The following is a 20,740-nucleotide window of genomic DNA, read 5'->3' on the forward strand; positions in this document are numbered from 1 at the left end:
TATGCCCCTAAGGCTTCAGATCAGGAGGCCAGCCAACTAGCCCTTGGAGTCCCTTTGGGTTGTTGGTTCAAGGGATGCAGGTGCAGTCCTTCTCACCCAGGCAAGAGGGAAGCAGGTCAGCACAGCATTCCTTCTTCCTGGCGGAGTATTGGGTCTGTGTCACTTTGCTCCAGCTGCAGAAGGAGGTGCTGGGAGGGTTTGAGGTGGTGCGAAGTGATCCTGTGATGGTGAAGTTGACGATGGAGTGGTCGGTCTAGGTGAGTTCTGTGGCACGGTTGTATTTGACTCTGTTGCTGGATGTGAGGATAGGGTCCAGTGTGTATTCTGCTCTGTATGTGTGGTCTGTAACCAACTGGGTGAGGCCGATGTTATCCATTCGTTCCAGGATGTTGGAAGGGTTAGTGTCTGTGAGTTTGTCCAGGTGGAAGTTGAGGTCTCAGAGTAAAATGTAGTGCTTTGATTCGATAGCGAGTGGGGCGATGAAGTCTGTGATGGCATCACAGAGGCAGGTGCATGGTCCTGGGGGTCTGTAGGTGAGGGTGCCTTTGATGGTTGTTTTGTTATCGGTGTGGAGTTGGAAATCAAGCGGTTCTATGATCAATGTAGTGTTGTCTTCGGTGGTGGTGCAGCAGATTGATTCTTAGTGGTTGATGGCGATGCCCCCTCTGTGTTTGTTGGTGCTGTCCTAGTGTGTCATCTTGTATTTGTTGGGCATTGCTATGGCGATATTGGGGGCAGAGGTGGGGTTAAGCCAGGTCTTTCTGATGGTTATGTGGAGAGTGAGGGTGGAGATGGTGTCCCAGGCTTCTGTGGCGTGTTTGAAGAGCTATCAGGCATTGATGAGGAGGCATCGGAATGGCTTCAAAGTGGTCTTGGTCTACAGAGTGGGAGTGGCGTGGGTTTCTATGAGGGCAGGGCGTCCGACGTTGCAGTTTAAGAGACAGCGGTGGCAGGTGAACGGTCCTGCTGTGGGATGAGGAGATACAAGGCAGCAGTTGTTGTAACGTCTGGGTTCCTGGCCTCAGAGATCTGCCATGGAGTACCTGTGGGTGCCCGGAGGGCCAGGGTTCCTGGTGCTGGGTGCAGACAGGCTTGCCTTTGGCACACCAGCGGTGCAGCTGTGCTGTGGCCTCCATTAAGTAGGTACTGGGAGGGGTGCTGGGAAGGCGGGCAGTGGGAAGTGGGTAGCAGGAAACAGGAAAGGCGCAGCAGACTAAAATGGAAGCAAACAAAACTGAATAAAGAAACCGAAATCTGGCTGACAGGCTGGTTGCCAAGGCCTAATCAAAATTATATTTTCTATTGTTCCTTGGTATTGGAAAAGTAGGTGAAAAAGAAACACCTGTTAGAAATGTTGACAATATAGTGGCAGGAATTAAGTGAGCACTGTTTGGCTAGACTTTGTTGGGCCACATTAAACTGTATATAATAGAGTCTTATGCTAACATTTAAAGTATTTTTTTTACTTTTCAAATGTGTGTTAACCCCTTCCATGCTGCGCAGATTCCGCCGCTGTGCTGACGGAATCTTGCGCGGGCGTGGTCATGACGGAACGGTTCCGTCATGAGCACAGCTCAACCGTGGCTCATGACGGAACCGTTCCGTCATGAGCACCGAAGGGGTTAAATACATCCAAAATCCTGCCCCTAAATAGTGAACAGGTCTGTTTATTTACTTTACCAGTGTTCTGTAACCTGTGGACGTGGATATGAAATGCGTGTTGTAAAATGTATCACAGGGACATACGGTGCTCATATGGATGACACAGAGTGTAATGCTGCTTCCCGTCCAAGAGATAGCCAGGTAAGTGAAACATCATGCTCACTATCAATATTACCTTTTAAACAATGCAATGCCAGCAGGCATGTTTTTGCATTAGCAGAGACAAAAATATGTGTTTTAATTATAAACAAAACAGGTCACCTCAGTCATTTTGATTACAGATATTGGTCATCAGAAGTCATATATATGAAGACTGGGTCGTGTTAGTGTTTTTAGCCAAAGCTTGACTGAAGAGGCTCCGTTTTAACTTTTTCCAGAAGTTAATGTGGTTGACTATTGCTCTAATGAACATGAAGGCAATGTCATGGAAGTAATCTAAAAAAATATGTTGCATTACCTTGCTTGTGTATTTGTTCATGGGATGGAGAAGTCATAGTTTTCAAGTAATCAAAGCAGTTGCTTCATAAAATGAATGTTTAATTTCCATGCACCTGACTGCATTGTTCCTTAGAAGTCTGCTTAAAAGACTTCACACACCTTCAGTCTAAAAAGATCACCACTAAGGAGGCAACAGGAGGGTCTGCACCACCATCAATATCTCTTAGGTAGGCCTTTAAAAATCCTACCCATCCTGCACTTGATGCATCAGATGTCTCAGTAGTCAATCACAAACCCTTTAAAAAAATTGACAGCTGTCACAATGTCTCATCTAATACCTCCATTTGTGAGTTCACCCTCAAAAGAAATCTTCTAAATAATTTCCATGACCTCTACTCACTTCACAATCTGAATTTTAATTCATCCTTCACAGTATTCAGCAACGGGAGCTCCCCACACTTTGCTATCTCCCTTGTGAACATAATGCATATTTACAGCCAATATATTTGGACTGTTTGTACTACATAGACTTTATGTTCACATCGGCACCATTCCTTGTTCAAATGAAAGCTGCAATTATGTGAAGAGATAATGAAAAACATTATATATAAATCCATTTACAACATCTAGCTGATTCTCAACAAATGACTTGCCAATTTCTTCCACCACAATTTATGAGAAATCATTGATCATCTGGCTCTACTGAAAAAGAAGTGGTCCTTACCTAGATCCACTATACTGGTGTACACCAAAAATGCCATTGACTACAGGTAAAAGGATCCAAATCCTTAAGAGATATCCGCTCGCTCTTCAAACCTGAAATCTTCAATATCTTTATAGCTCAAACACTGCCTTATGAAGCATAGATTCAAGATATGAAAGCAACTTATTTCAAAAATCAAATTAATTTCTCCTTTTCGAAAAGTAGGTTTAATTCCTGGGAATTTTTCACTTGTACTGTGAATGATTCTTGCTCCCTGATTCTCACTCACAGTACATCTGCATGTGTTAATTAACTCCTCACACTGCACTTGGCTTGGAAAAGCCCAAGCCCACAGAAACAAAGGAGGATGGCCAGGCCTCAGGAGCCAAACATACCAGGGGCGTCCCTTTGTTGTTTTAGTGGAAAGGAATCAAGCAACTGCATCAGATGGGGTGACGCTTGTCATTAGCTTTACCTCCTTGAGTTTTCATTCCTCCTGCACCTTGTGTGTGGGGGGCTTTCAGGATCGACCACACATCTCAGTGCCTCCCTGGCTGTTCATGGGACTCATTGTGTAAGGGCTTGACAATGTTCTTGGCATGGTAATTATTCCCTGGGACCCTAGGCCACCGAGTCATGAAACACCAAATTACAAACAGTAATATCCCCCTGGACCTTCAGGTCAACTCATCCTGACTATGGTGATACTTGGACTGACCCATAGGCACATCACTATGGGGATATTTGAGCGGACTCATAGACACATGACTATGAGAATATTTGGGCTGACTAATCAGGATTTGGGAACAGTATTTATAGCACACTTAAACCATGAGGCAGTGCTTGGCTTAACCACTGGTTGAAGAGTACAGATCCTCTTCTGTGATCCCGCCCACCTGCAATGCTGCATCTAAAAGTAGAAAATATGGTTAAGAACCTTTGTTAAAGTTAGTGCACTAACGGAAAGCGTATCAACCAAAGACTTGTTTTTATGATGCCGAAAATCAGAAAACAGTACAAACCTTGAACATTGAGTCATTGTTGGTATTATTTAACTTGCATTCCGAGGCCTTGGTATTAGCACCCAGTACCATTCTTATGTGCCATCTTTCATTGTGCTGTAGTCTGTGAATCCAAAAGCACACTCTTGCGCACCTTGTAGCTAGTGTTGAACAAGCAAGGTGTACCTAGTGTGTAGTGTGAAAACACAGTAAAGCTTCTGCCGGCAGTGCTGCAACTCCAAGGGTAACAGTTAATTATTGGAAGTCTATTCAGCAATAGATTCACTATTGTTTAAGTGAATATTCCACATGTCAAATGCAGAGGGACTATTTCACAGCTACTCATTTGCTGCCTAAGCTCTGTACTTGTATTTGCAGTACAGCTTACTGAGCACTACATTATGCACATATCACAACAACACTCTTCAGGATTAAGAAGAGACCTACGTTTGACTCCAAGAAGACGGTGGCTGAGCTTGAAGGCACGCACGTCTCTCTGTTTGGTGTTTTCTCCCAACCCCCCTTTCCTTCTAGGGCGGCAATTCATTCACTGTTATAATTCCCTGATCAGACACCACCCTAGGAGTGATTGGCGGTCAAGCATCATCTTTGCGGACAAGAGCCAGGTGAGTGCCATGACAGGGCTCAGGGTCCCAGGGAAGGTCTTTCCATAGATCACTTTAAGTCACCATCCTAAAATGTCCCAAAATGCTGTGCAGGAGGGTTTGGACAGGGCTGAAATGATCATGTGGCCCCATATGATTTGCCAAGAGTGCCTGGCTTCTGGAACTTTCCACCCTCACTTACAAAGTGCTTGCACAAGGGAGAGACACTTGGTAAGATACTGGATCTGGGAGCGTCGATGGTGAATAAATGCCCAGCTAGAAGGAAAATCCATCTGTTCCCATTGAGAAGATGGGTTGGAGGACTTTAATTCTAACTGACACCACAAACTAGAATGGGTCTCTCCAGGGCCAGTAATGCTGACCACCTTATGCACCCTGAGGAAGAGTTGGGGTAATGGACTTGCAGAGAGGCCCTGGATGACTCCTCTAGGGATTCTGTGGACTGGCACTTGACTCTGCTAACACACAGGTGCCCCTCAGGTAGCCAGGAGGCTGTGGGACCTGGGGTGTGTAGCGCTGAGGGCGATTAACTCGCTGGCTCTGGAGGGGCTGTGGAAGACAGCTCCCCAAGTGGAAGACACCATCAGAAGTCCAAGCACAGGACAGGTTCAATAACAGGAGTTATAAAAATCCAACTTCACAACGAAAGCTAATTTTGGAGGTCTGGAAGCTTGCTGTAAATAATACATAGAACGTGCCACCAGGAGCAGCACACTACCTTTCATGTGAATATTGTCCCCAAGCGGCCAGAGAAAACAAACAAAAAGTCTGGCCCCCCAGGAACTGAGCAGAGAGTGACACAAGCCCCCAGAAGCCAGCGCTAGCTGCATTATAACTTTTTTCGGGGTAGGAAGCTCGCATAGGGCCTCCTCCATAGAGCCACTTTTGTCCTTAGTAGTCCCGGCTACAGTGGCCCACTGCAATTAGCATTGGCCCGGAGGATAGGATCCCCCCATACCAAATACTAGCCAGGGTGGGCGCTCCTGTGCTCATGGCTGGAGAGTGGGCGCACACAGCATCACAGTTTCTGACCAGGGCAGGAGCAACAGGACAGCCTATTTCTGTCCTTGCCAGACTCTAGCAGGTGATATACAGAATAAGGTGCAAGCTCCCACATGGCACCTAGGAAGGTTCTTTTGGCACAGAGAGACAGCCAGGTCTGTGAGGGCATTAAGGTTCCCTCCAGAGGCCCCCAAAAAAGAAAAGGTCTTTGTGCATCAATAATCAGAGCATAGTGTGGCGTGTGCCAGCAATAAAAGAAAAATGTATGTGGCATGAGGTCACATAAAAGAAATACTGTGGATCTAATGTGCAGGGCTTCACAGAAGAGCCCCTGTATTCTCTGGGGAGCGCACAATGATTAAATTATGGTTCTTGTGGTGCCCCATAGGCATCAGCTGGCCAAAAGTGGTTCCAAAGTGTTGTGTGGGGCGGAAGGGAAGAGCAGCAGTCTCCCAGAAGATGCCCCACAATTTTCCAATTGTCTATAAAGTTGCCCTAAGTCACCCAGGGTATGGAATCCTTAACCTGCGAGAGACTGCCCGCGTGTTTAAGCATTCTTTGAGTGGGAACCTTTGCTTGTAGACTCTGGAGTGCAGGAATTCTTGTTGATTTGTCCGAAAGCTGCAGTGATGCATAATAAAAGTAGAAATAAGACTCAGGGACCCATGATTTCCAATATAATGCTTTTTTGACACTGTTGATGGTGGCAAATGAAACGTTTTATGTCACTATAAATAGTATTGAATATTGGTACTGTCCCCATTGAGTTCAATGGTGTTGCAATGCTGGATTATAACATGTTATCTCCTTTTACTAATGTAGTGACAAAGCTAATAGGCTTAACATATTACTACTGTTATCCCTTTTTGTGATATTTCATCTTGTATAGATGGAGGGGATTGTGATTTCGATTTAGGGCTTTCTGGGCAAATGAACTGTCCTGAGATTGCCACCAAATAAAAATATTTCTTTACAATTCCTGATTGGTCATATTTTCAATTAAAGGCATGCTAATCAGCAGTGAGTGTATAATAAAAGTGGTTTACTTTTTTTTAAGAACAAGCACGGACTCAAAAGTGATTTATTGAGCGGTGTTAGTTGCTTACCAGCGAGCTGGGGTTCCAGACCATACCACCTCCCCTGTGTAGTCCTTGGACTGCTCTGGTTCGCTACCCTGAGAGATTCAAGTGCCTTATTAGGGTACTTGGATGCCAGTAAAGATAATGTTGAGTATTTATTAATCATCAAGGGCTCACATCCTTTGCAACAAATATCCCCATTTCTTTCTACCCTCCAAACACCTCAGAACTCATGTCCACCATAAAACACAGCCTTTCAGTACTTCTGACATATCACTTTCAGTAGACATTCCACCAGCACATGTCAAATTTCTGTCCAGGAAAATTCCGAAAATTAAGCAAGATATTGATAATTAAAAATTAACTCTAACCCAAAAAACATCCGGTACACAATTATTTCGACTTGGTCCACCTTCCAACCAAGTGATCTTCAGACAGACTTCATTGCAAATGTTGTTTACAATCAAGCTGCCTTCCTATGCAAATGATGTAGTCTTGCAAACATCTATTGTATATGCCCTTCTCAATGAGAATGTTTAACAGCAGGATGGTAGTGAAATGGCTCTCCTGCTTTCTCAGGAACACATCATAAACAAATACAACCTCTAAAAATAGAATTACAATGTCTTCACTCTAGCACATCCTGACCCTAAGCAAGAATGTCTTGACTCAATAAAACATCTTTAAAATTTCTTCAAAATTTGCTAAGGGCCTGATTATGAGTCTGTCAGTCCACGGACCACCAGACTTGCGGTATTGGTGGTCCACCACTGCAGCACTGACGGTCCGACCGCCCCATTAAAAGTGGGGCAGTTGGACTGCGATTGCACCGCTGCAACTGCCAGGTATCAGAGATCCCTGGTGGTGGCGTGGCTGTCTTGAAGCTGCAATATGTGCCGCCAAGCATATTACAAGTTTTCTCTCCACCATGGTTTTAATGGCGGCGTCCCCTCAATGAAAACAGTGGTGGAGAGGAAACAAAGAGGCCCGTGTTGCCTCTGGGCCATGAGGTGCATGCAGGGGGGCGCATGTTGTGCCCCTCTGTGTGCATGCACCCCAGTACCTGCACAGCATAGATTGCACCAGTCCATGGCGTACAGGTTCTGCCTTTGACTTTCCCATTGCGGTGCTGCCTACTTCATAGCACCGCTGTGGGAACACTAAATAACCGCCTGCCAGTGACTAAAAAAGTAATAATCTGGTGGACGGTGTGCACACAGATTTGGCAGTGCAGGAGCGTGGCACCGCCAAACTCCTAATCAGGCCCTTAGTCACTGGGAATCATTTAGAATCTCACCTTTTTGCCCCTCAACAGCATGCCAACTGTTTCTGAATGAGTTTGAATTCGAGATGATAGCCATAGATATTACATCATTTCCTTAGCTATATAGGTTGGCCCTTTGACACAAAGTGTAATATTTTTCAATTGAACCTGGTGGCCATGGTAAAACGTTGTGTTTCCAAATGTTACCTAATGCTGAATCATTTATTAAAAATGGAACCCTCTATAATATTCTAAATGAGGAGTTCGTCAAGCAATTATACATTTGTGACTTCTTGCTGCAGAATTGTAATAAAATATGATCGTTTACAATATGGCATGGATTGTATGTTACATTTCTTGCTAGATTGTCAATCTTCCTACATTCAAGTGGGAAATGTTAGTCATGCTTGCGTGTCCAATCAAATGTATTGTCCACATTTTCATTTCTTTACTATTGCTGCTATATTATCAGTCACTAGCAATTGGAAATATCAACCCCTCATCTGCCTTAAATGATTTATGTGAATTATACTTTAACCTTATCTCCTTGAATCAAATATCTATTACCAGTTTCTGAAGTATGGGGCATTTCTTGTAATGTGAACAGGATTCAATACAAATTTATTAGGTAGGGGTGTGATTAATTTCTATAATCTTTTGAATTAATTTTGTGAAATTCCATAAAAATGTTGAGAAATTATGTGTAATGCGATGTCAGCACCTCAAGTCCTAAACTGGCACGAGGACCCATTTACTAAAAAGAGCATGAGCTCCCGCTTAATGTGACACACACAAGCAGCCATTTTGGGCTAGATGGCAGTGAGAAAGTGGATTATTAGTTGGACCGGATGGTATTACACCACAAGTAATAAAGCCACTATTCTTGTTATCAAAAGACACACAATTGATGGACGGAATGCAGAACAAATTAAAACATTCACCCCCAGTCAAGAGATCTGGGTTAAATCCATCATTCTTTTGCTCACCATGCCACCACAGTTTAGACCTGGCCATATGCAAATCAGTCTTCACCCTGTGCTTCATGGGAACAGTCCAGCCTGAACTGCCAAGCCGGGGCCTCCCTGGACCGGAAACAAGCATCCTAGGACCGGTTTCGGGGTTTCACCCCTCTTCAGCCTGGATAGCTTGATTCCAATGGCACAGTGAGCCCAGAACCCACGTCTGGGCATACCTGGCGCACTTAGGGCAAGAAAGCAAAAGACACACAATTGATGTACAGAATGCAGAACAAATCAAAACATTCACCCCCAGTCAAGAAATCTGGGTTAAATCCATCATTCTTTTGCTCACCATGCCACCCCAGTTTAGACCTGGCCATATGCAAATCAGTCTTGACCGTGTGCCTCATAGGAACAGTCCAGCCCGAACTGCCAAGCCGGGTCCTCCCTGGACCGGAAACAAGCATCCTAGGACCGGTTTCAGGCTTTCACTTTGCCACTGGATTCAAACTAGCCTGGCTGATGACGACTGTTTAGCCAGAAACCGGTCCCAGGATGCTTGTTTCCGGTCCAGGGAAGACATGGCTTGGCAGTTCGGGCTGGACTGTTCCCATGAGGCACAGGGTCAGACTGTTTCGCATATGGCCATGTCTGAACTGGGGTGGCGGAGTGAGCTAAAGAATGATGATGGATTAAACCCAGATCAGGTGACTGGGGGTGAGTGCTTGCATTGTTCAACACTCCTTCCATCATCCACTTTGGTTTTGCTTTGTTCGCCCTAAGTTGGCAGGGTGTGCCCAGACGTGGGTCCCTTGCTCACTTTGCAACTGGATTCAAGCTAGCCTGGCTGATGACGGCTGATTAGCCAGAAACTGGTTCCAGGATGCTTGTTCCCGGTCCAGGGAAGACATGGCTTGGCAGTTCGGGCTGGACTGTTCCCATGAGGCACAGGGTCAGACTGATTTGCATATGGCCATGTCTGAACTGGGGTGGCAGAGTGAGCTAAATAATGATGATGGATTAAACCCAGATCAGTTGACTGGGGGTGAGTGCTTGCATTGTTCAACACTCTGTCCATCATCCCCTTTGGTTTTGCTTTGTTCACCCTAAGTTGGCAGGGTATGCCCAGACGTGGGTCCCTTGCTCACTTTGCCACTGGATTCAAGCTAGACTGGCTGATGACGGCTGATTAGCCAGTAACCGGTCCCAGGATGCTTGTTTCCGGTCCAGGGAAGACGTGGCTTGGCAGTTCGGGCTGGACTGTTCCCATGAGGCCCAGGGTCAGACTGATTTGCATATGGCCATGTCTGAACTGGGGTGGCAGAGTGAGCTAAAGAATGATGATGGAATAAACCCAAATCAGTTGACTGGGGGTGAGTGCTTGCATTGTTGAGCACTCCGTCCATCATCCCCTTTGGTTTTGCACTATGGTTGTTATGGCCAGTAAAGGTTTCAGTAATTTCAAACTGTTCTCATCCCCTGGTAGCCATACCACAGAGCAAATAAGAAACTGTGTAAGGCATTTAGAAGTAACAAACCAGTCAAAAAGTTTTAAATGAAACACAATAAAAATCCCACTCCAAATATAAAAATAGAGAATATTTTAATGAACTGAACATATTGACATCAAAAGGACAAAAAGCCAATAAGGAGAATTGGAGATATGAATTTTTAAATTTGTAATTGAAAATATCTCCAAAAAGCACAAAACGTCAACCAAGTGCAACTGGTTGTGCTAGACTGGGGCAAAGTCAAAAGTTAAGGCTGATGCAGTTGATCACCCATCAGATATAGGGACTGGGTTTGTCCCAGTTAAATAGTTATATTATTTTCTAGCAGTTCCAGATGTTGGCTGGTCATCGATGGGTTTGTCAGCGTTGAAGTCAGCAGGCTGAAGTCGAGGACAATGGGTTGCAGGATTACTTGGTCCAGTTGCAGTTGTTGTTGCCGAAGATGGGAAGGCTACGATCAGAAGTTCATGATTCGCAACCTGGAGATCCTCAGCGTTAATAGGATCCTTTTTGGTGAAGGTGTCAAGGGACCTGTGGGATGGAGTCAAAGTGGCATCAGCATCAAAAGCAACGAAAACCCAACACTGAGTGGAAAACATAGCAAGAGCTTTAGTAAAGTTAGGCCCACTGGAGATGGATGCATCCTTGGCGGATCACCTGGATGATTGGTCCCTGTCTGACATTGGTTCTCTTGAAGAAAAGTTGCAAAACAAGTTCTAAACACTTTTTCAGCAGCCAAGGGTTCCAAGATTTCAGGAACAGCACTTGGGGGCCAGGAGGTGCTCTAGGGGAAGCCACATGCAGGGTCCAGGGCAAGTCTATTTGAAACTAGTAAACTGTGCTCTTTCAGGAAAGGGGGCTTTTTGCAGCTTTTGTGTCCTTGTGGCTTTGCAGGAGGCCAACCAACTGACCCTTGAAGTCCACTTCTTAGTCCTGGGTACAAGTGGGAGAAGGTTCAGCACTAAGGTCACTTCTCACAGGTCTCTATAGTAGGTGTAGTCTTTCAGTCTTCTACAGGTCCAGTAATGTTTTAAAGACTGTGCCCACGGTTGCTACATTTATGCCTGTCACTAAACTGTGGCTGGAGTAACTCCTGGCGCCTCCCTAACCAATAGGGGGAAAAGTTCTCTCAAGCAACCCTACCCACTTCTGCAGCAGCAGTCCCTGATTGCCTGGCAACAAATAATCCCACCCTGTGATTTTGTACCCAGAGCCATTTTAGAAGAGCATTTCTTCCCTGGTGCAGAGCTCCCACCAGAGGTGTGGCTATGGAAATGGGCAAACCCAACCTCAGATCACTCAAAACCAGTTCTGGGGCAACTCCTCCTCCCACTCAGTTTGAAGCCAGCCTGGAGGCAGGCCCAGGTGTGAGATGCATCTGGCAGTGACAGGAGAGGCATCATTTGAAGGGCAGGAAGGGGATGTGTACAGCCCACAGACCCTACTACTTAAGGATGAAAGACACCTTCTCACATCCAAAGCCCAAGACCCTGGCAGAAGTGCCTTTTGGATTTGGGCAGAAACATAACTTTCTGAAAGGGTCTGTTCCTTAGTAATAATATAAAATCCGACTTTACCGTTTATTTGTATTTTAAATTACTATTAAAATGAGCCCTTGAATCATTTTTTAGCTACTTCCCAAACTGAATTTAGCACTTATTCCATGGAATAGTGTAAGCCAGCTTTAGCCTACTGAAGAGTCAGGGACCGATTCACAGAACTAACTTAAGACAAAATCCTAAACGTACTACTTTTGGTATTCACAGAAGTTAGGATTTTGTCTTAAGTTTGTCTTAAGACAAACTTAAAACAGACTTAAGACAGTCTTAAGACAGACTTAAGACAGACTTAAGACAGACTTAGGACATACTTAAGACAAACTTAAGACAAAATCCTAACTTAAGTCTGTCTTAAGTCTGTCTTAAGTCTGTCTTAAGTTTGTCTTAAGTCTGTCTTAAGTCTGTCTTAAGTTTGTCTTAAGACAAACTTAAGACGAAATCCTAACTTCTGTGAATACCAAAAGTAGCAAGTTAACGGGCCCGATTCACAGAACTAACTTAAGACAAAATCCTAAACTTACTACCATTTTGGTATTCACAGAAGGCACTTACTCATTTCGGTATTCACAGAAGTTAGGAGTCCTATCTTAAGGACTCCTAAATGCGTTCTGTGAATACCGAAAGTCTTAAAATTAGGATTTTTCTCAGTTTAGTAGTAGTATAGTTAGGACTCCTAACTTTAGGACTCCTAAATGCCTTCTGTGAATACCGAAAGTCTTAAAATTAGTATTTTTCTCAATTTAGTAGTAGTAAAGTTAGGACTTCTAACTTTAGGACTCCTAAATGCCTTCTGTGAATACCGAAAGCCTTAAAATCAGGATTTTTCTCAGTTTAGTAGTAGTAAAGTTAGGAGTCCTAACTTTAGGACTCCTAAACTGAGAAAAATCCTAATTTTAAGACTTTCGGTATTCACAGAAGGCATTTAGGAGTCCTAAAGTTAGGACTCCTAACTTCTGTGAATACCGAAATGAGTAAGTGTCTTCTGTGAATACCAAAATGGGTAAGTGCCTTCTGTGAATACGAAAATGGTAGTAAGTTTAGGATTTTGTCTTAAGTTAGTTCTGTGAATCGGGCCCTAAGATTTTGTCTTAGGTTAGTTCTGTGAATCGGGCCCTCAGCATTTACACAGTGAAAAACGGCTTTGGAGGTTTTTCACTGCCAGTGCATGTAAAACATTAAACAGACATGTCCTTCTTTTTAAATACCATGCCCCCTGTTTAATGGACATTTAAGGTCTTTTTTAGGGGTGATGTAAATGGAAGGTTTAAGCCTGTCAAAAGGCTCATTTTGAGAGGTAAAAATTGCAGTTTTAAAACTGCACTACAAGGCTGCAGTGGCAGGCCTGGAGACATGCTTTACCTTGTCACTTTAGTTTTGGCAGAGTAAGTACTGCAGTCCACTATGGCATTTAACGTACAAGCCTCGGATACACAGCGTACCATTTACTAGGCACTTATAGGTAAGTTAAAGTGGCAAAAAGGGGCTGTGTTATGGTATGCGGTGCATTTTCCTGGATAGCACTGGGCGCACCTTTCAAAAATGGGGTCTTGTCAGTAATTAATATTAAAATGCATGTCTTTTCCATAGTAGGAATTTGAATGCAGGGAAAAGTTTCTTTGTTTTTCGGATGACTGCGCTGCACAGTCAAGGAATGGTTTCCCATCACAGCCTCTCTGTTGCTTTTACTTGAGATGGTGCACCTCCCAACGACCGGACCACCGTGTGGATAATTTTGTTCAAACAAATGCCCTGGAGCTTCGGGAGGGCACTCAGCAGCAATCCAGCCATCTGGCTTTCATTCTTGACTCTCCTCTGCAAAACAAAAAAGAAAATTTGTAGCCTGACGCGTTTCGATGCAGAAAGCATCTTCCTCATAGGCTTACAAAAATTACCACAGGAAAGGCTCTCTTTTATGTTTATTTACGCATGTCTCATCATTTGTTTTCCTTAATAGGCGTTCCATAGTGCAGCTTAGTAGCATGCTGGGACAAGTAGTTCCATCACGAGCAAAAGTCTCCCCTAAGTGGACTTTGAATGCAGGGAAAAGTTTCTTTGTTTTTTCGGATCAGTGCGCTGCATATATATGTGTGTGGGTGTTTGTGTGTGGGTGTGTGTGTCTGTGTGTGTGTGTGTGTACACAAACTAGCAAACCTATCTGTTAATAGGGAGAAGAAAGACAAAATGGCCGCCATTTAGAGAGACACAGTTTCACAAAACTGGGGATGAGCACATGGCAGGTAAGAAAGAGGAATGAAAGCAAATAGAAAATATCTGCATCATATGTAGCACTTTCTCCCACCAACACCAGCATTGCAGGGGAAGGGTTTGCAAATATATAACCAAAATGTCCCTTGGCCCATCCACAGGTCCATTCACCAACTGTAAAAGGAGCAGCAAAAATATACAAAATCAATTAAAGTAAATTATAACAGAATAGAAACTTGAAAACACAAGCAGCCCCAGGCAACAATTACCACTGCCAGAAATCTTTAAAAAAGGTGCAGAAAATACACATTCCCCATACCAAACATTTCACACAAAATGGTAGACAAGCACATGGGGAGAAAGCAGCTAAGAACAATTAAAATGGCTAGCTACCTGTATGTAGACTCCTGAAATTCCCGCCGAAACCACCAGCAGACACATGAAGCAAAAATAACCTACATTTGGCATGGATTCTAGGCCATCTACAGGACTGTGAAATATATCTAGTTCAGTAGCATTTAGATAATTAAACAATCCATCAAAATAACTGAGAAAAGCAAATAATGAACTACAGCATACTAGGTCCCAAACTGGACAAATAGGAAGAAATAGAAGCCCAGAACTCCAGCACCCCAAACTGCCAATTGGATTAGGCTCTTTTCTCTAAACCACCACAGGGGTCTTCCTTGCCTCCCCTAATTCAAACTTCAGGCAATGTAGCGAGAAACAAAATGAATGAATCGTAAAAGAGGAAAACAATTGGTAGTGCCTGCTATTTCTAAAACATCAAATAGTTTACATAGTAATGAACTGGATGTAAGAGATTGGAGTATTAATTGTCAAGGTGAACCACAAAAAACTCCAAATAAACCTTTGTTTAACTCTCTGATAGCTTGGCTTAACTTACAGGCAATATGATGCAGTGCTCAAACAGTAATAAAGTGAAAGCTGAACACAGGAAAAATCCCCAAACTATTTAGACAAATCGAGTAAAATGACACCAAAAAAACAAAAAACAAATAAGCAGAACTAGAGTTAGAAATGTTTATAATTTGAATTAAAAACAGCACAAGAAAGAGTTAAGAGCCAACTGTGGTTATCTGGTTGTGTTGGAACAGGTCAATGTCAAAGGTTCAGGCAAAACAAGATGGAACGCAAGTGGAATTGGGGTCTAGGTTCGTCCCAGTGGAAAATTCTGGCTTGGGAAATCTGGAGAAAAAGTGGTTGTAGATGAGTTGTTGGCGGGGTGAGCTGCAAGCGGTATCCGAAGCAGGTTTGATGACGACCTGAAAGCTCAAAATCAGTGAAGGTCGAATTTTTTTCCCCAGGAAGGCCTTGACATTGACAGGATGCTGCTCAACATTGGTCCAGATTAATCCCTCTATGATTGGACTAAGAAAAATATCTTAAAGTCTGATCTCCTTCAACTGGGCAAACCAGAAGGTTAACTCAGTCAGGCGATTCAATGGCTTTGATGCAGCGGTAATTTCACGGTAATTTCTCAATGCAAAACCTCATTTACCTCTAATTTACAGCTGTAATGGTAATGGACCCTTGCCAATGTATATTACCTTCAGGAGACTTTACATAAACATGAAAAATCAAAAATGCATATCAAAAATGCATTTAATATTTAAGCCAATAAAGAGAGTTGTGAGTTTTTTTTAAAGGTTTTATTTTCTCAGTTAAAAGTGAAGTTTTTCTGACCCTTTATTCATTAGTAAAATATCAATCAGGTTACAGAATTTGGAAATTAGGAAAAATAGCATTAATACAGAACATATTACAGTCTGCATATAAGCATCACATGTAGAAAAAAAAAATGTGGTGCAAAATGTCAGTCAAAACTCTTAGAGTTTTTTAGAAAAGAGTGAGTCTTGCAAGGCTAATCAATAATTAATAAATGGCAAAAATCTCCCATAAAGAGAAATAAATGCATACGACAAATAAATCTTTTCAAAACTAATTAATTAGTCAAAGCATAAACTTACAGTTTTAGCATCTAAATCCCAACCTTCTATCAGCTGCATTTCTTGGCCCTAGTCTGTTCAAGTCTGCATCTCTGTGCTTCACAAAGAGGCGCTGCTCCTGAAAAGACCCCTCCTTTACAGACCACACAGGAATGTGATCTGACTTGCCAAAATATGATGTGCAAGGACTCTCTCCTCGGACGCAATCTCCACCCAGGCTGCACCTGGGATGAAAATGTACCTAACCCATATGATGTCATCTGCTGCCTCTCCTTTCTCCTAAAGCTAAGGCTTAAGACTTAAGGCTAACATGCCGCCTATGGGGTCATTATATATACTCTAATTCTTGGCAGACTACACTAATAATTGTTTCAGATTCAGAGAAACTCGCACTGTGATTGGTTACCATAGATGACATGAGGGTCTCACCATCCTATTCTCATTGGCAAATCCAGCCCATACCAGTTTTAACAAAATAAGCGTTAATGATTAATGCAATCATATATTACAGCAACATTTAATAGGAAAACATGTTTCAGTCCAGTTTCCTCCATCCGGTGACATCGCACGCAGGATAAGCACATTCCACAAACACTGGTACATTGGCAGGACTACAGGAATTTACAGTTCACAGTGGCCTTGACCAGGTCTTCACTTGAAGCAAGCTGGTATAATCTGCGCATGCTCTCAAATTCAGCTCAATTCTCAGCCTTGCTGGATTCACAGGCAGCCATTTTATCTTAGGCCCAAAAATAAAACAAACACAAAAATAGTATTCATTTATGAAATAGAACCCATTCTGTTTTCCTCTCCCAACATGCAAAAATGTGCAATGTACAACATAGCATAAAACATGCACCAATGCAAATTTTCAAAGCACAAGCAGTTAATACATACTTATAGCAACATGCTCTAATGTTTTAGATAGCTTTTCATGCAAAATGCTTTACCCCCACGTGTAGTGATGGTGCATGGTTAATTTAATACACATTATAAAAAGATGTGTTATGAACTGAATATGTATTGGTTTAATATGCAACAAAGCCAAAGTCTCTTAAGACAGGAATAGGGAGTGTAGATTACAAGGAAAATGAGCTGGGAAGTGAGAACACATTCAATGATTATCTTCACAGTCAAAAGGCCACTAAAATCATGAGTTTTCTCTACACTGAAAAAACACATGTTAATTCAGCACAAGCATTTCAGACTGACTAGGCCTCATTTTATGTCTTTCACTTTGCTTTGCACCAAAAGTGCCACTTTTAATAAGCATTTGTCTAGGCCTCGTTTCTTTTTTTTTTTTTTTAATTTTTTATTTGCCAAAAGTTGAAAAAAAAGGAGAATTACATAACATGGCAGGACATCAAGGCAGAATAAATGCAAACAAAAAGATATTTACAGTCTGTAACACTTAATCCCATTGTAGACAGAGCCAAATTCGTTCTATTCTAATTTGGGAGGAGAGGCGCCTGACCTTGGCTAAGGCAATCTCCATCTCGTATACCCCTCTTATTAACTGCCAAAACTCCGCAAGCGTTGGAGGTTTTGGCTCAATCCAAACCCTGGCAATGCATAAACGGCAATAAGCCATAATAATGGAAAATAAAGCAGCTGATATGGAGCCTGGGTCCTCTATTAACCCCAAAAGAATCTCTTTCTCAGAAATAATAATGTTACGACCCGACAGGTTACATAGCTCCTTTGCAATCAATGACCAGAACGTGGAGAGTGCTGGACATGTAATAAACATGTGTCTAATATCCGCAGCAAAAAATAAACTTTTAGGGCAGTGGGTTTTAGGTGTCACATTGGGCACAGCCCATTTAGAAATAATTTCAGGCATGTAGTACAAAAGAAATAGCATACGATGTTGCTGAAGTTTTAAATTAATAGAGGTAACAGAGGTATTAATAGTTAATAGTGACCTGTGCAAATCTGCTGTAGTAATACTAGTTCCAAAATAACGATTGAATTTTTCTACAGCCTGAACAGCATCATCGGCTACACCTATAATTAAGTATTTGTAAATTTTTCTATAAAACCCCTGCCCTTAAGTTGTAAAAATGAGCTTGCAGATTCCCCCAGCACATTAACAGTCTATAAGCCTTCCCCGTTAATAAAAAAATCTCTAATTTGCAGGAATTTAAAGAAAGAGTGGTTCGGAATCCCAAATTCATCTCTAAGAGAAGAAAATGATCTAAATCCATCCTGATCATACAGTTGCCCTAACTGAAGTACACCGCAGTGATGCCAAATCTTCCAAGCAGAGTCCCCAAATAAAACCCCCAACCGGGGATTTCCCCTTAGATAAACATTTGCATGTAGATCAGGGATGTTATACAGCTTTGCAATGTCACGCCAAATCCAGATAGCGTGTCTTAATATCTTGAAATGAACACGTTTAAAGTAGTTCGGGTCAGACATCCTAGAGAGTACAAACCTATACTCCGACCCACATACTAACTGATATGCAACCCACATTTGAGACATACCAAAACCTTCCATCAAACTCTGTAGGCACGTAGCAAAAGCAGCCCAAAAGTATAATTTAAGATCAGGTAGTCCAAAACCCCCCTTTTCGTATGGTAATTTGAGAAATTTGATAGCCCGTCTAGCCCTTTTATACCCCCAAATGAAACTGCCTATGATGCCATCCAGTTTTAAAAAAAATGCAGATGGAACCCGCAGAGGAATACTCCTAAACAGATACAAGAACTTTGGAAGGACATTCATCTTAATAATATTACAACGCCCCCAAATAGTTAGGGGGAGTTGGTGCCACTTGCGCAGGTCCATAGCAACTTTCTTAATTAGTGGTTCGTAAGTAAGCTTCACTATTTCTTCCGTATGACTATTAAGACTGACCCCTAGATATGTAGCTTTTTGAGTAACACCCAACATGGGTGTACATGGGATATGTTCGATATTAGTTATAGTTTGAGTTTTATTAGTATTGAGTTTATACCCTGAGATTAGTCCAAATTGCTGTGCTTCCGAAACAATCTCCCTCATCGCTTGAGCCGGTTCTGTTGTAAAGACAGCTATGTCGTCCGCATAGGCAGTTACTTTAATGTGTACTTGATTATAAGTAACCGGGCTAATATGCTGATTCCGTAACAGATGACGAATAAAAGGTTCAATGTATATTGCGAAAAGCAAAGGTGAAAGGGGACACCACTGCCGGGTGCCCCTCTGGATAGAAAAAAGATCCGATGTCAATCCATTAAGCCTTATAACGGCCTGTGAGTTCGTATACATTTTCTGGATGGCTGAGACAAACTTACGACCGATTCCCACTTCCAACATTATAGCCCAAAGGGCCCTCCAAGAAACTCGGTCGAAAGCCTTCTCGGCATCCAACATTAGCATTGCTGCTTTGCCACCCAAACATTGGGCAGCGTCAAACACTGCTATGGCAGTATTAATATGCATTGTAGTGTCCCGCCCGGGAACGAAGCCGTGCTGTTGGTCCGACACTATTAGCTGTATAGATGGAGCAAGTCGAGAGGACAGAATTTTAGAAAAGATTTTGGCGTCGTGGTTGATGAGTGAGATTGGACGATAAGCTGGGGGCTTCCCCTTTTTAAGAAACACAATTAAATTAGTCTGTTTCCAAGACGGAGGAGCGTCTCTACCGTTCAGTATATCGTTCGCCACCTTCATAAAGGTCGGGCCCAAAATTCCTAAAAAAAGTTCTATAAAACTCCAAGGGAAGAGCATCACCCCCAACAGCTTTTCCTGGGGGTAGAGCCTTAATTGCTTCAAAAATTTCAGATCCATCCACGTCCCTGTCCATAGATGAGGTAGCAAGGGAGTTTAGTGCATTCAGACCACTCTCCTGTAGGTAGGCTGCCAACACTTGTGGATCACAAGTCATATCATCGCTATAAAGGTCTGTGTAGAATTGCCTAAATTGCTCCAAGATCTCTACAGGTTGGTGGTACATCAGGCCATCCCCCCGGTAATGCTCTTGATTTGCGTATGAGCGCTGGAATCCGCCAGCTGATAGGCTAGTACCCGTCCAATCCTTTCTCCATATTCATACTGTCGCAGCCTAAATTTATGATACTGGCTAGCAACTTTCTCCTTTAACTCACGAGTGATCTTAGCTCTCGCTATTATAAGTTGCTGATATATATCAGCTTCTCGAGGGTCTTTATTCAGTATAGCTTTAATATGGCGCTGTTCTAGTTCCAGACATTCCCTACGCCCAGCCAATGCAAGCCGTAATCTAGTCTGATTTTGACGGAATAAATACTGTTGGGTAATGCCCCTAATATATGTCTTAAGACTATCCCAAACCATAGACCATGCAGCAGTATAGGCATTGAAATCTAAAAAGTCCACTAATTGTCCTTGCATGAACTGAATATAATTGTCATTTTTAAGCAAATTCTTTGGAAATGTGAAATCCCTCACCGTACGCTGTGTTTTTGATCCTAAAAGTATTGAAAATAATAAAGGATTGTGATCCGATGTGATTTTTTGGCAGATCTCAATTTCAGAATCTGCTAAATGAGTTTGCTTAACAAACACCATATCTATCCTAGAGTATTGGCGATGTGGTTGCGAGAAATATGTAAAGCCATTAACTAATGGATAAACCTCCCGCCATAAGTCAAACAGCTGATGTATACGCATCAAATCCTTAATAGCCGCCCTGGTAGATACCATTCTCACCCGACCCATGACATTTGAGGAGTCTAACTTCTGATCTAAACCGCAATTAAAATCTCCCATGAGTATAAGTTCACCGTCCCA

At 42.7% G+C, this 20,740-nt stretch overlaps 1 protein-coding gene across 3 annotated transcripts in view; it reads left to right on the forward strand.

The window, feature by feature from the left end:
• ADAMTS20 (ADAM metallopeptidase with thrombospondin type 1 motif 20) overlaps window positions 1-20,740 on the forward strand; it is a 1,386,529-nt gene that overhangs the window by 746,821 nt on the left and 618,968 nt on the right. For 2 of the 3 annotated variants that reach the window (XM_085653051.1, XM_085653053.1), the window contains one exon: window positions 1,684-1,803. The exons of the other annotated variant lie outside the window; for it this stretch is intronic. In XM_085653051.1, coding sequence (XP_085509177.1) covers window positions 1,684-1,803 — 120 coding nt within the window. The remainder of the gene's footprint in view (window positions 1-1,683; window positions 1,804-20,740) is intronic. 3 annotated transcript variants of the gene reach the window in all.

The sequence above is a fragment of the Triturus cristatus genome, chromosome 4_1 (assembly GCF_964204655.1).
Source record: "Triturus cristatus chromosome 4_1, aTriCri1.1, whole genome shotgun sequence".
NCBI lineage: Eukaryota > Metazoa > Chordata > Amphibia > Caudata > Salamandridae > Triturus > Triturus cristatus.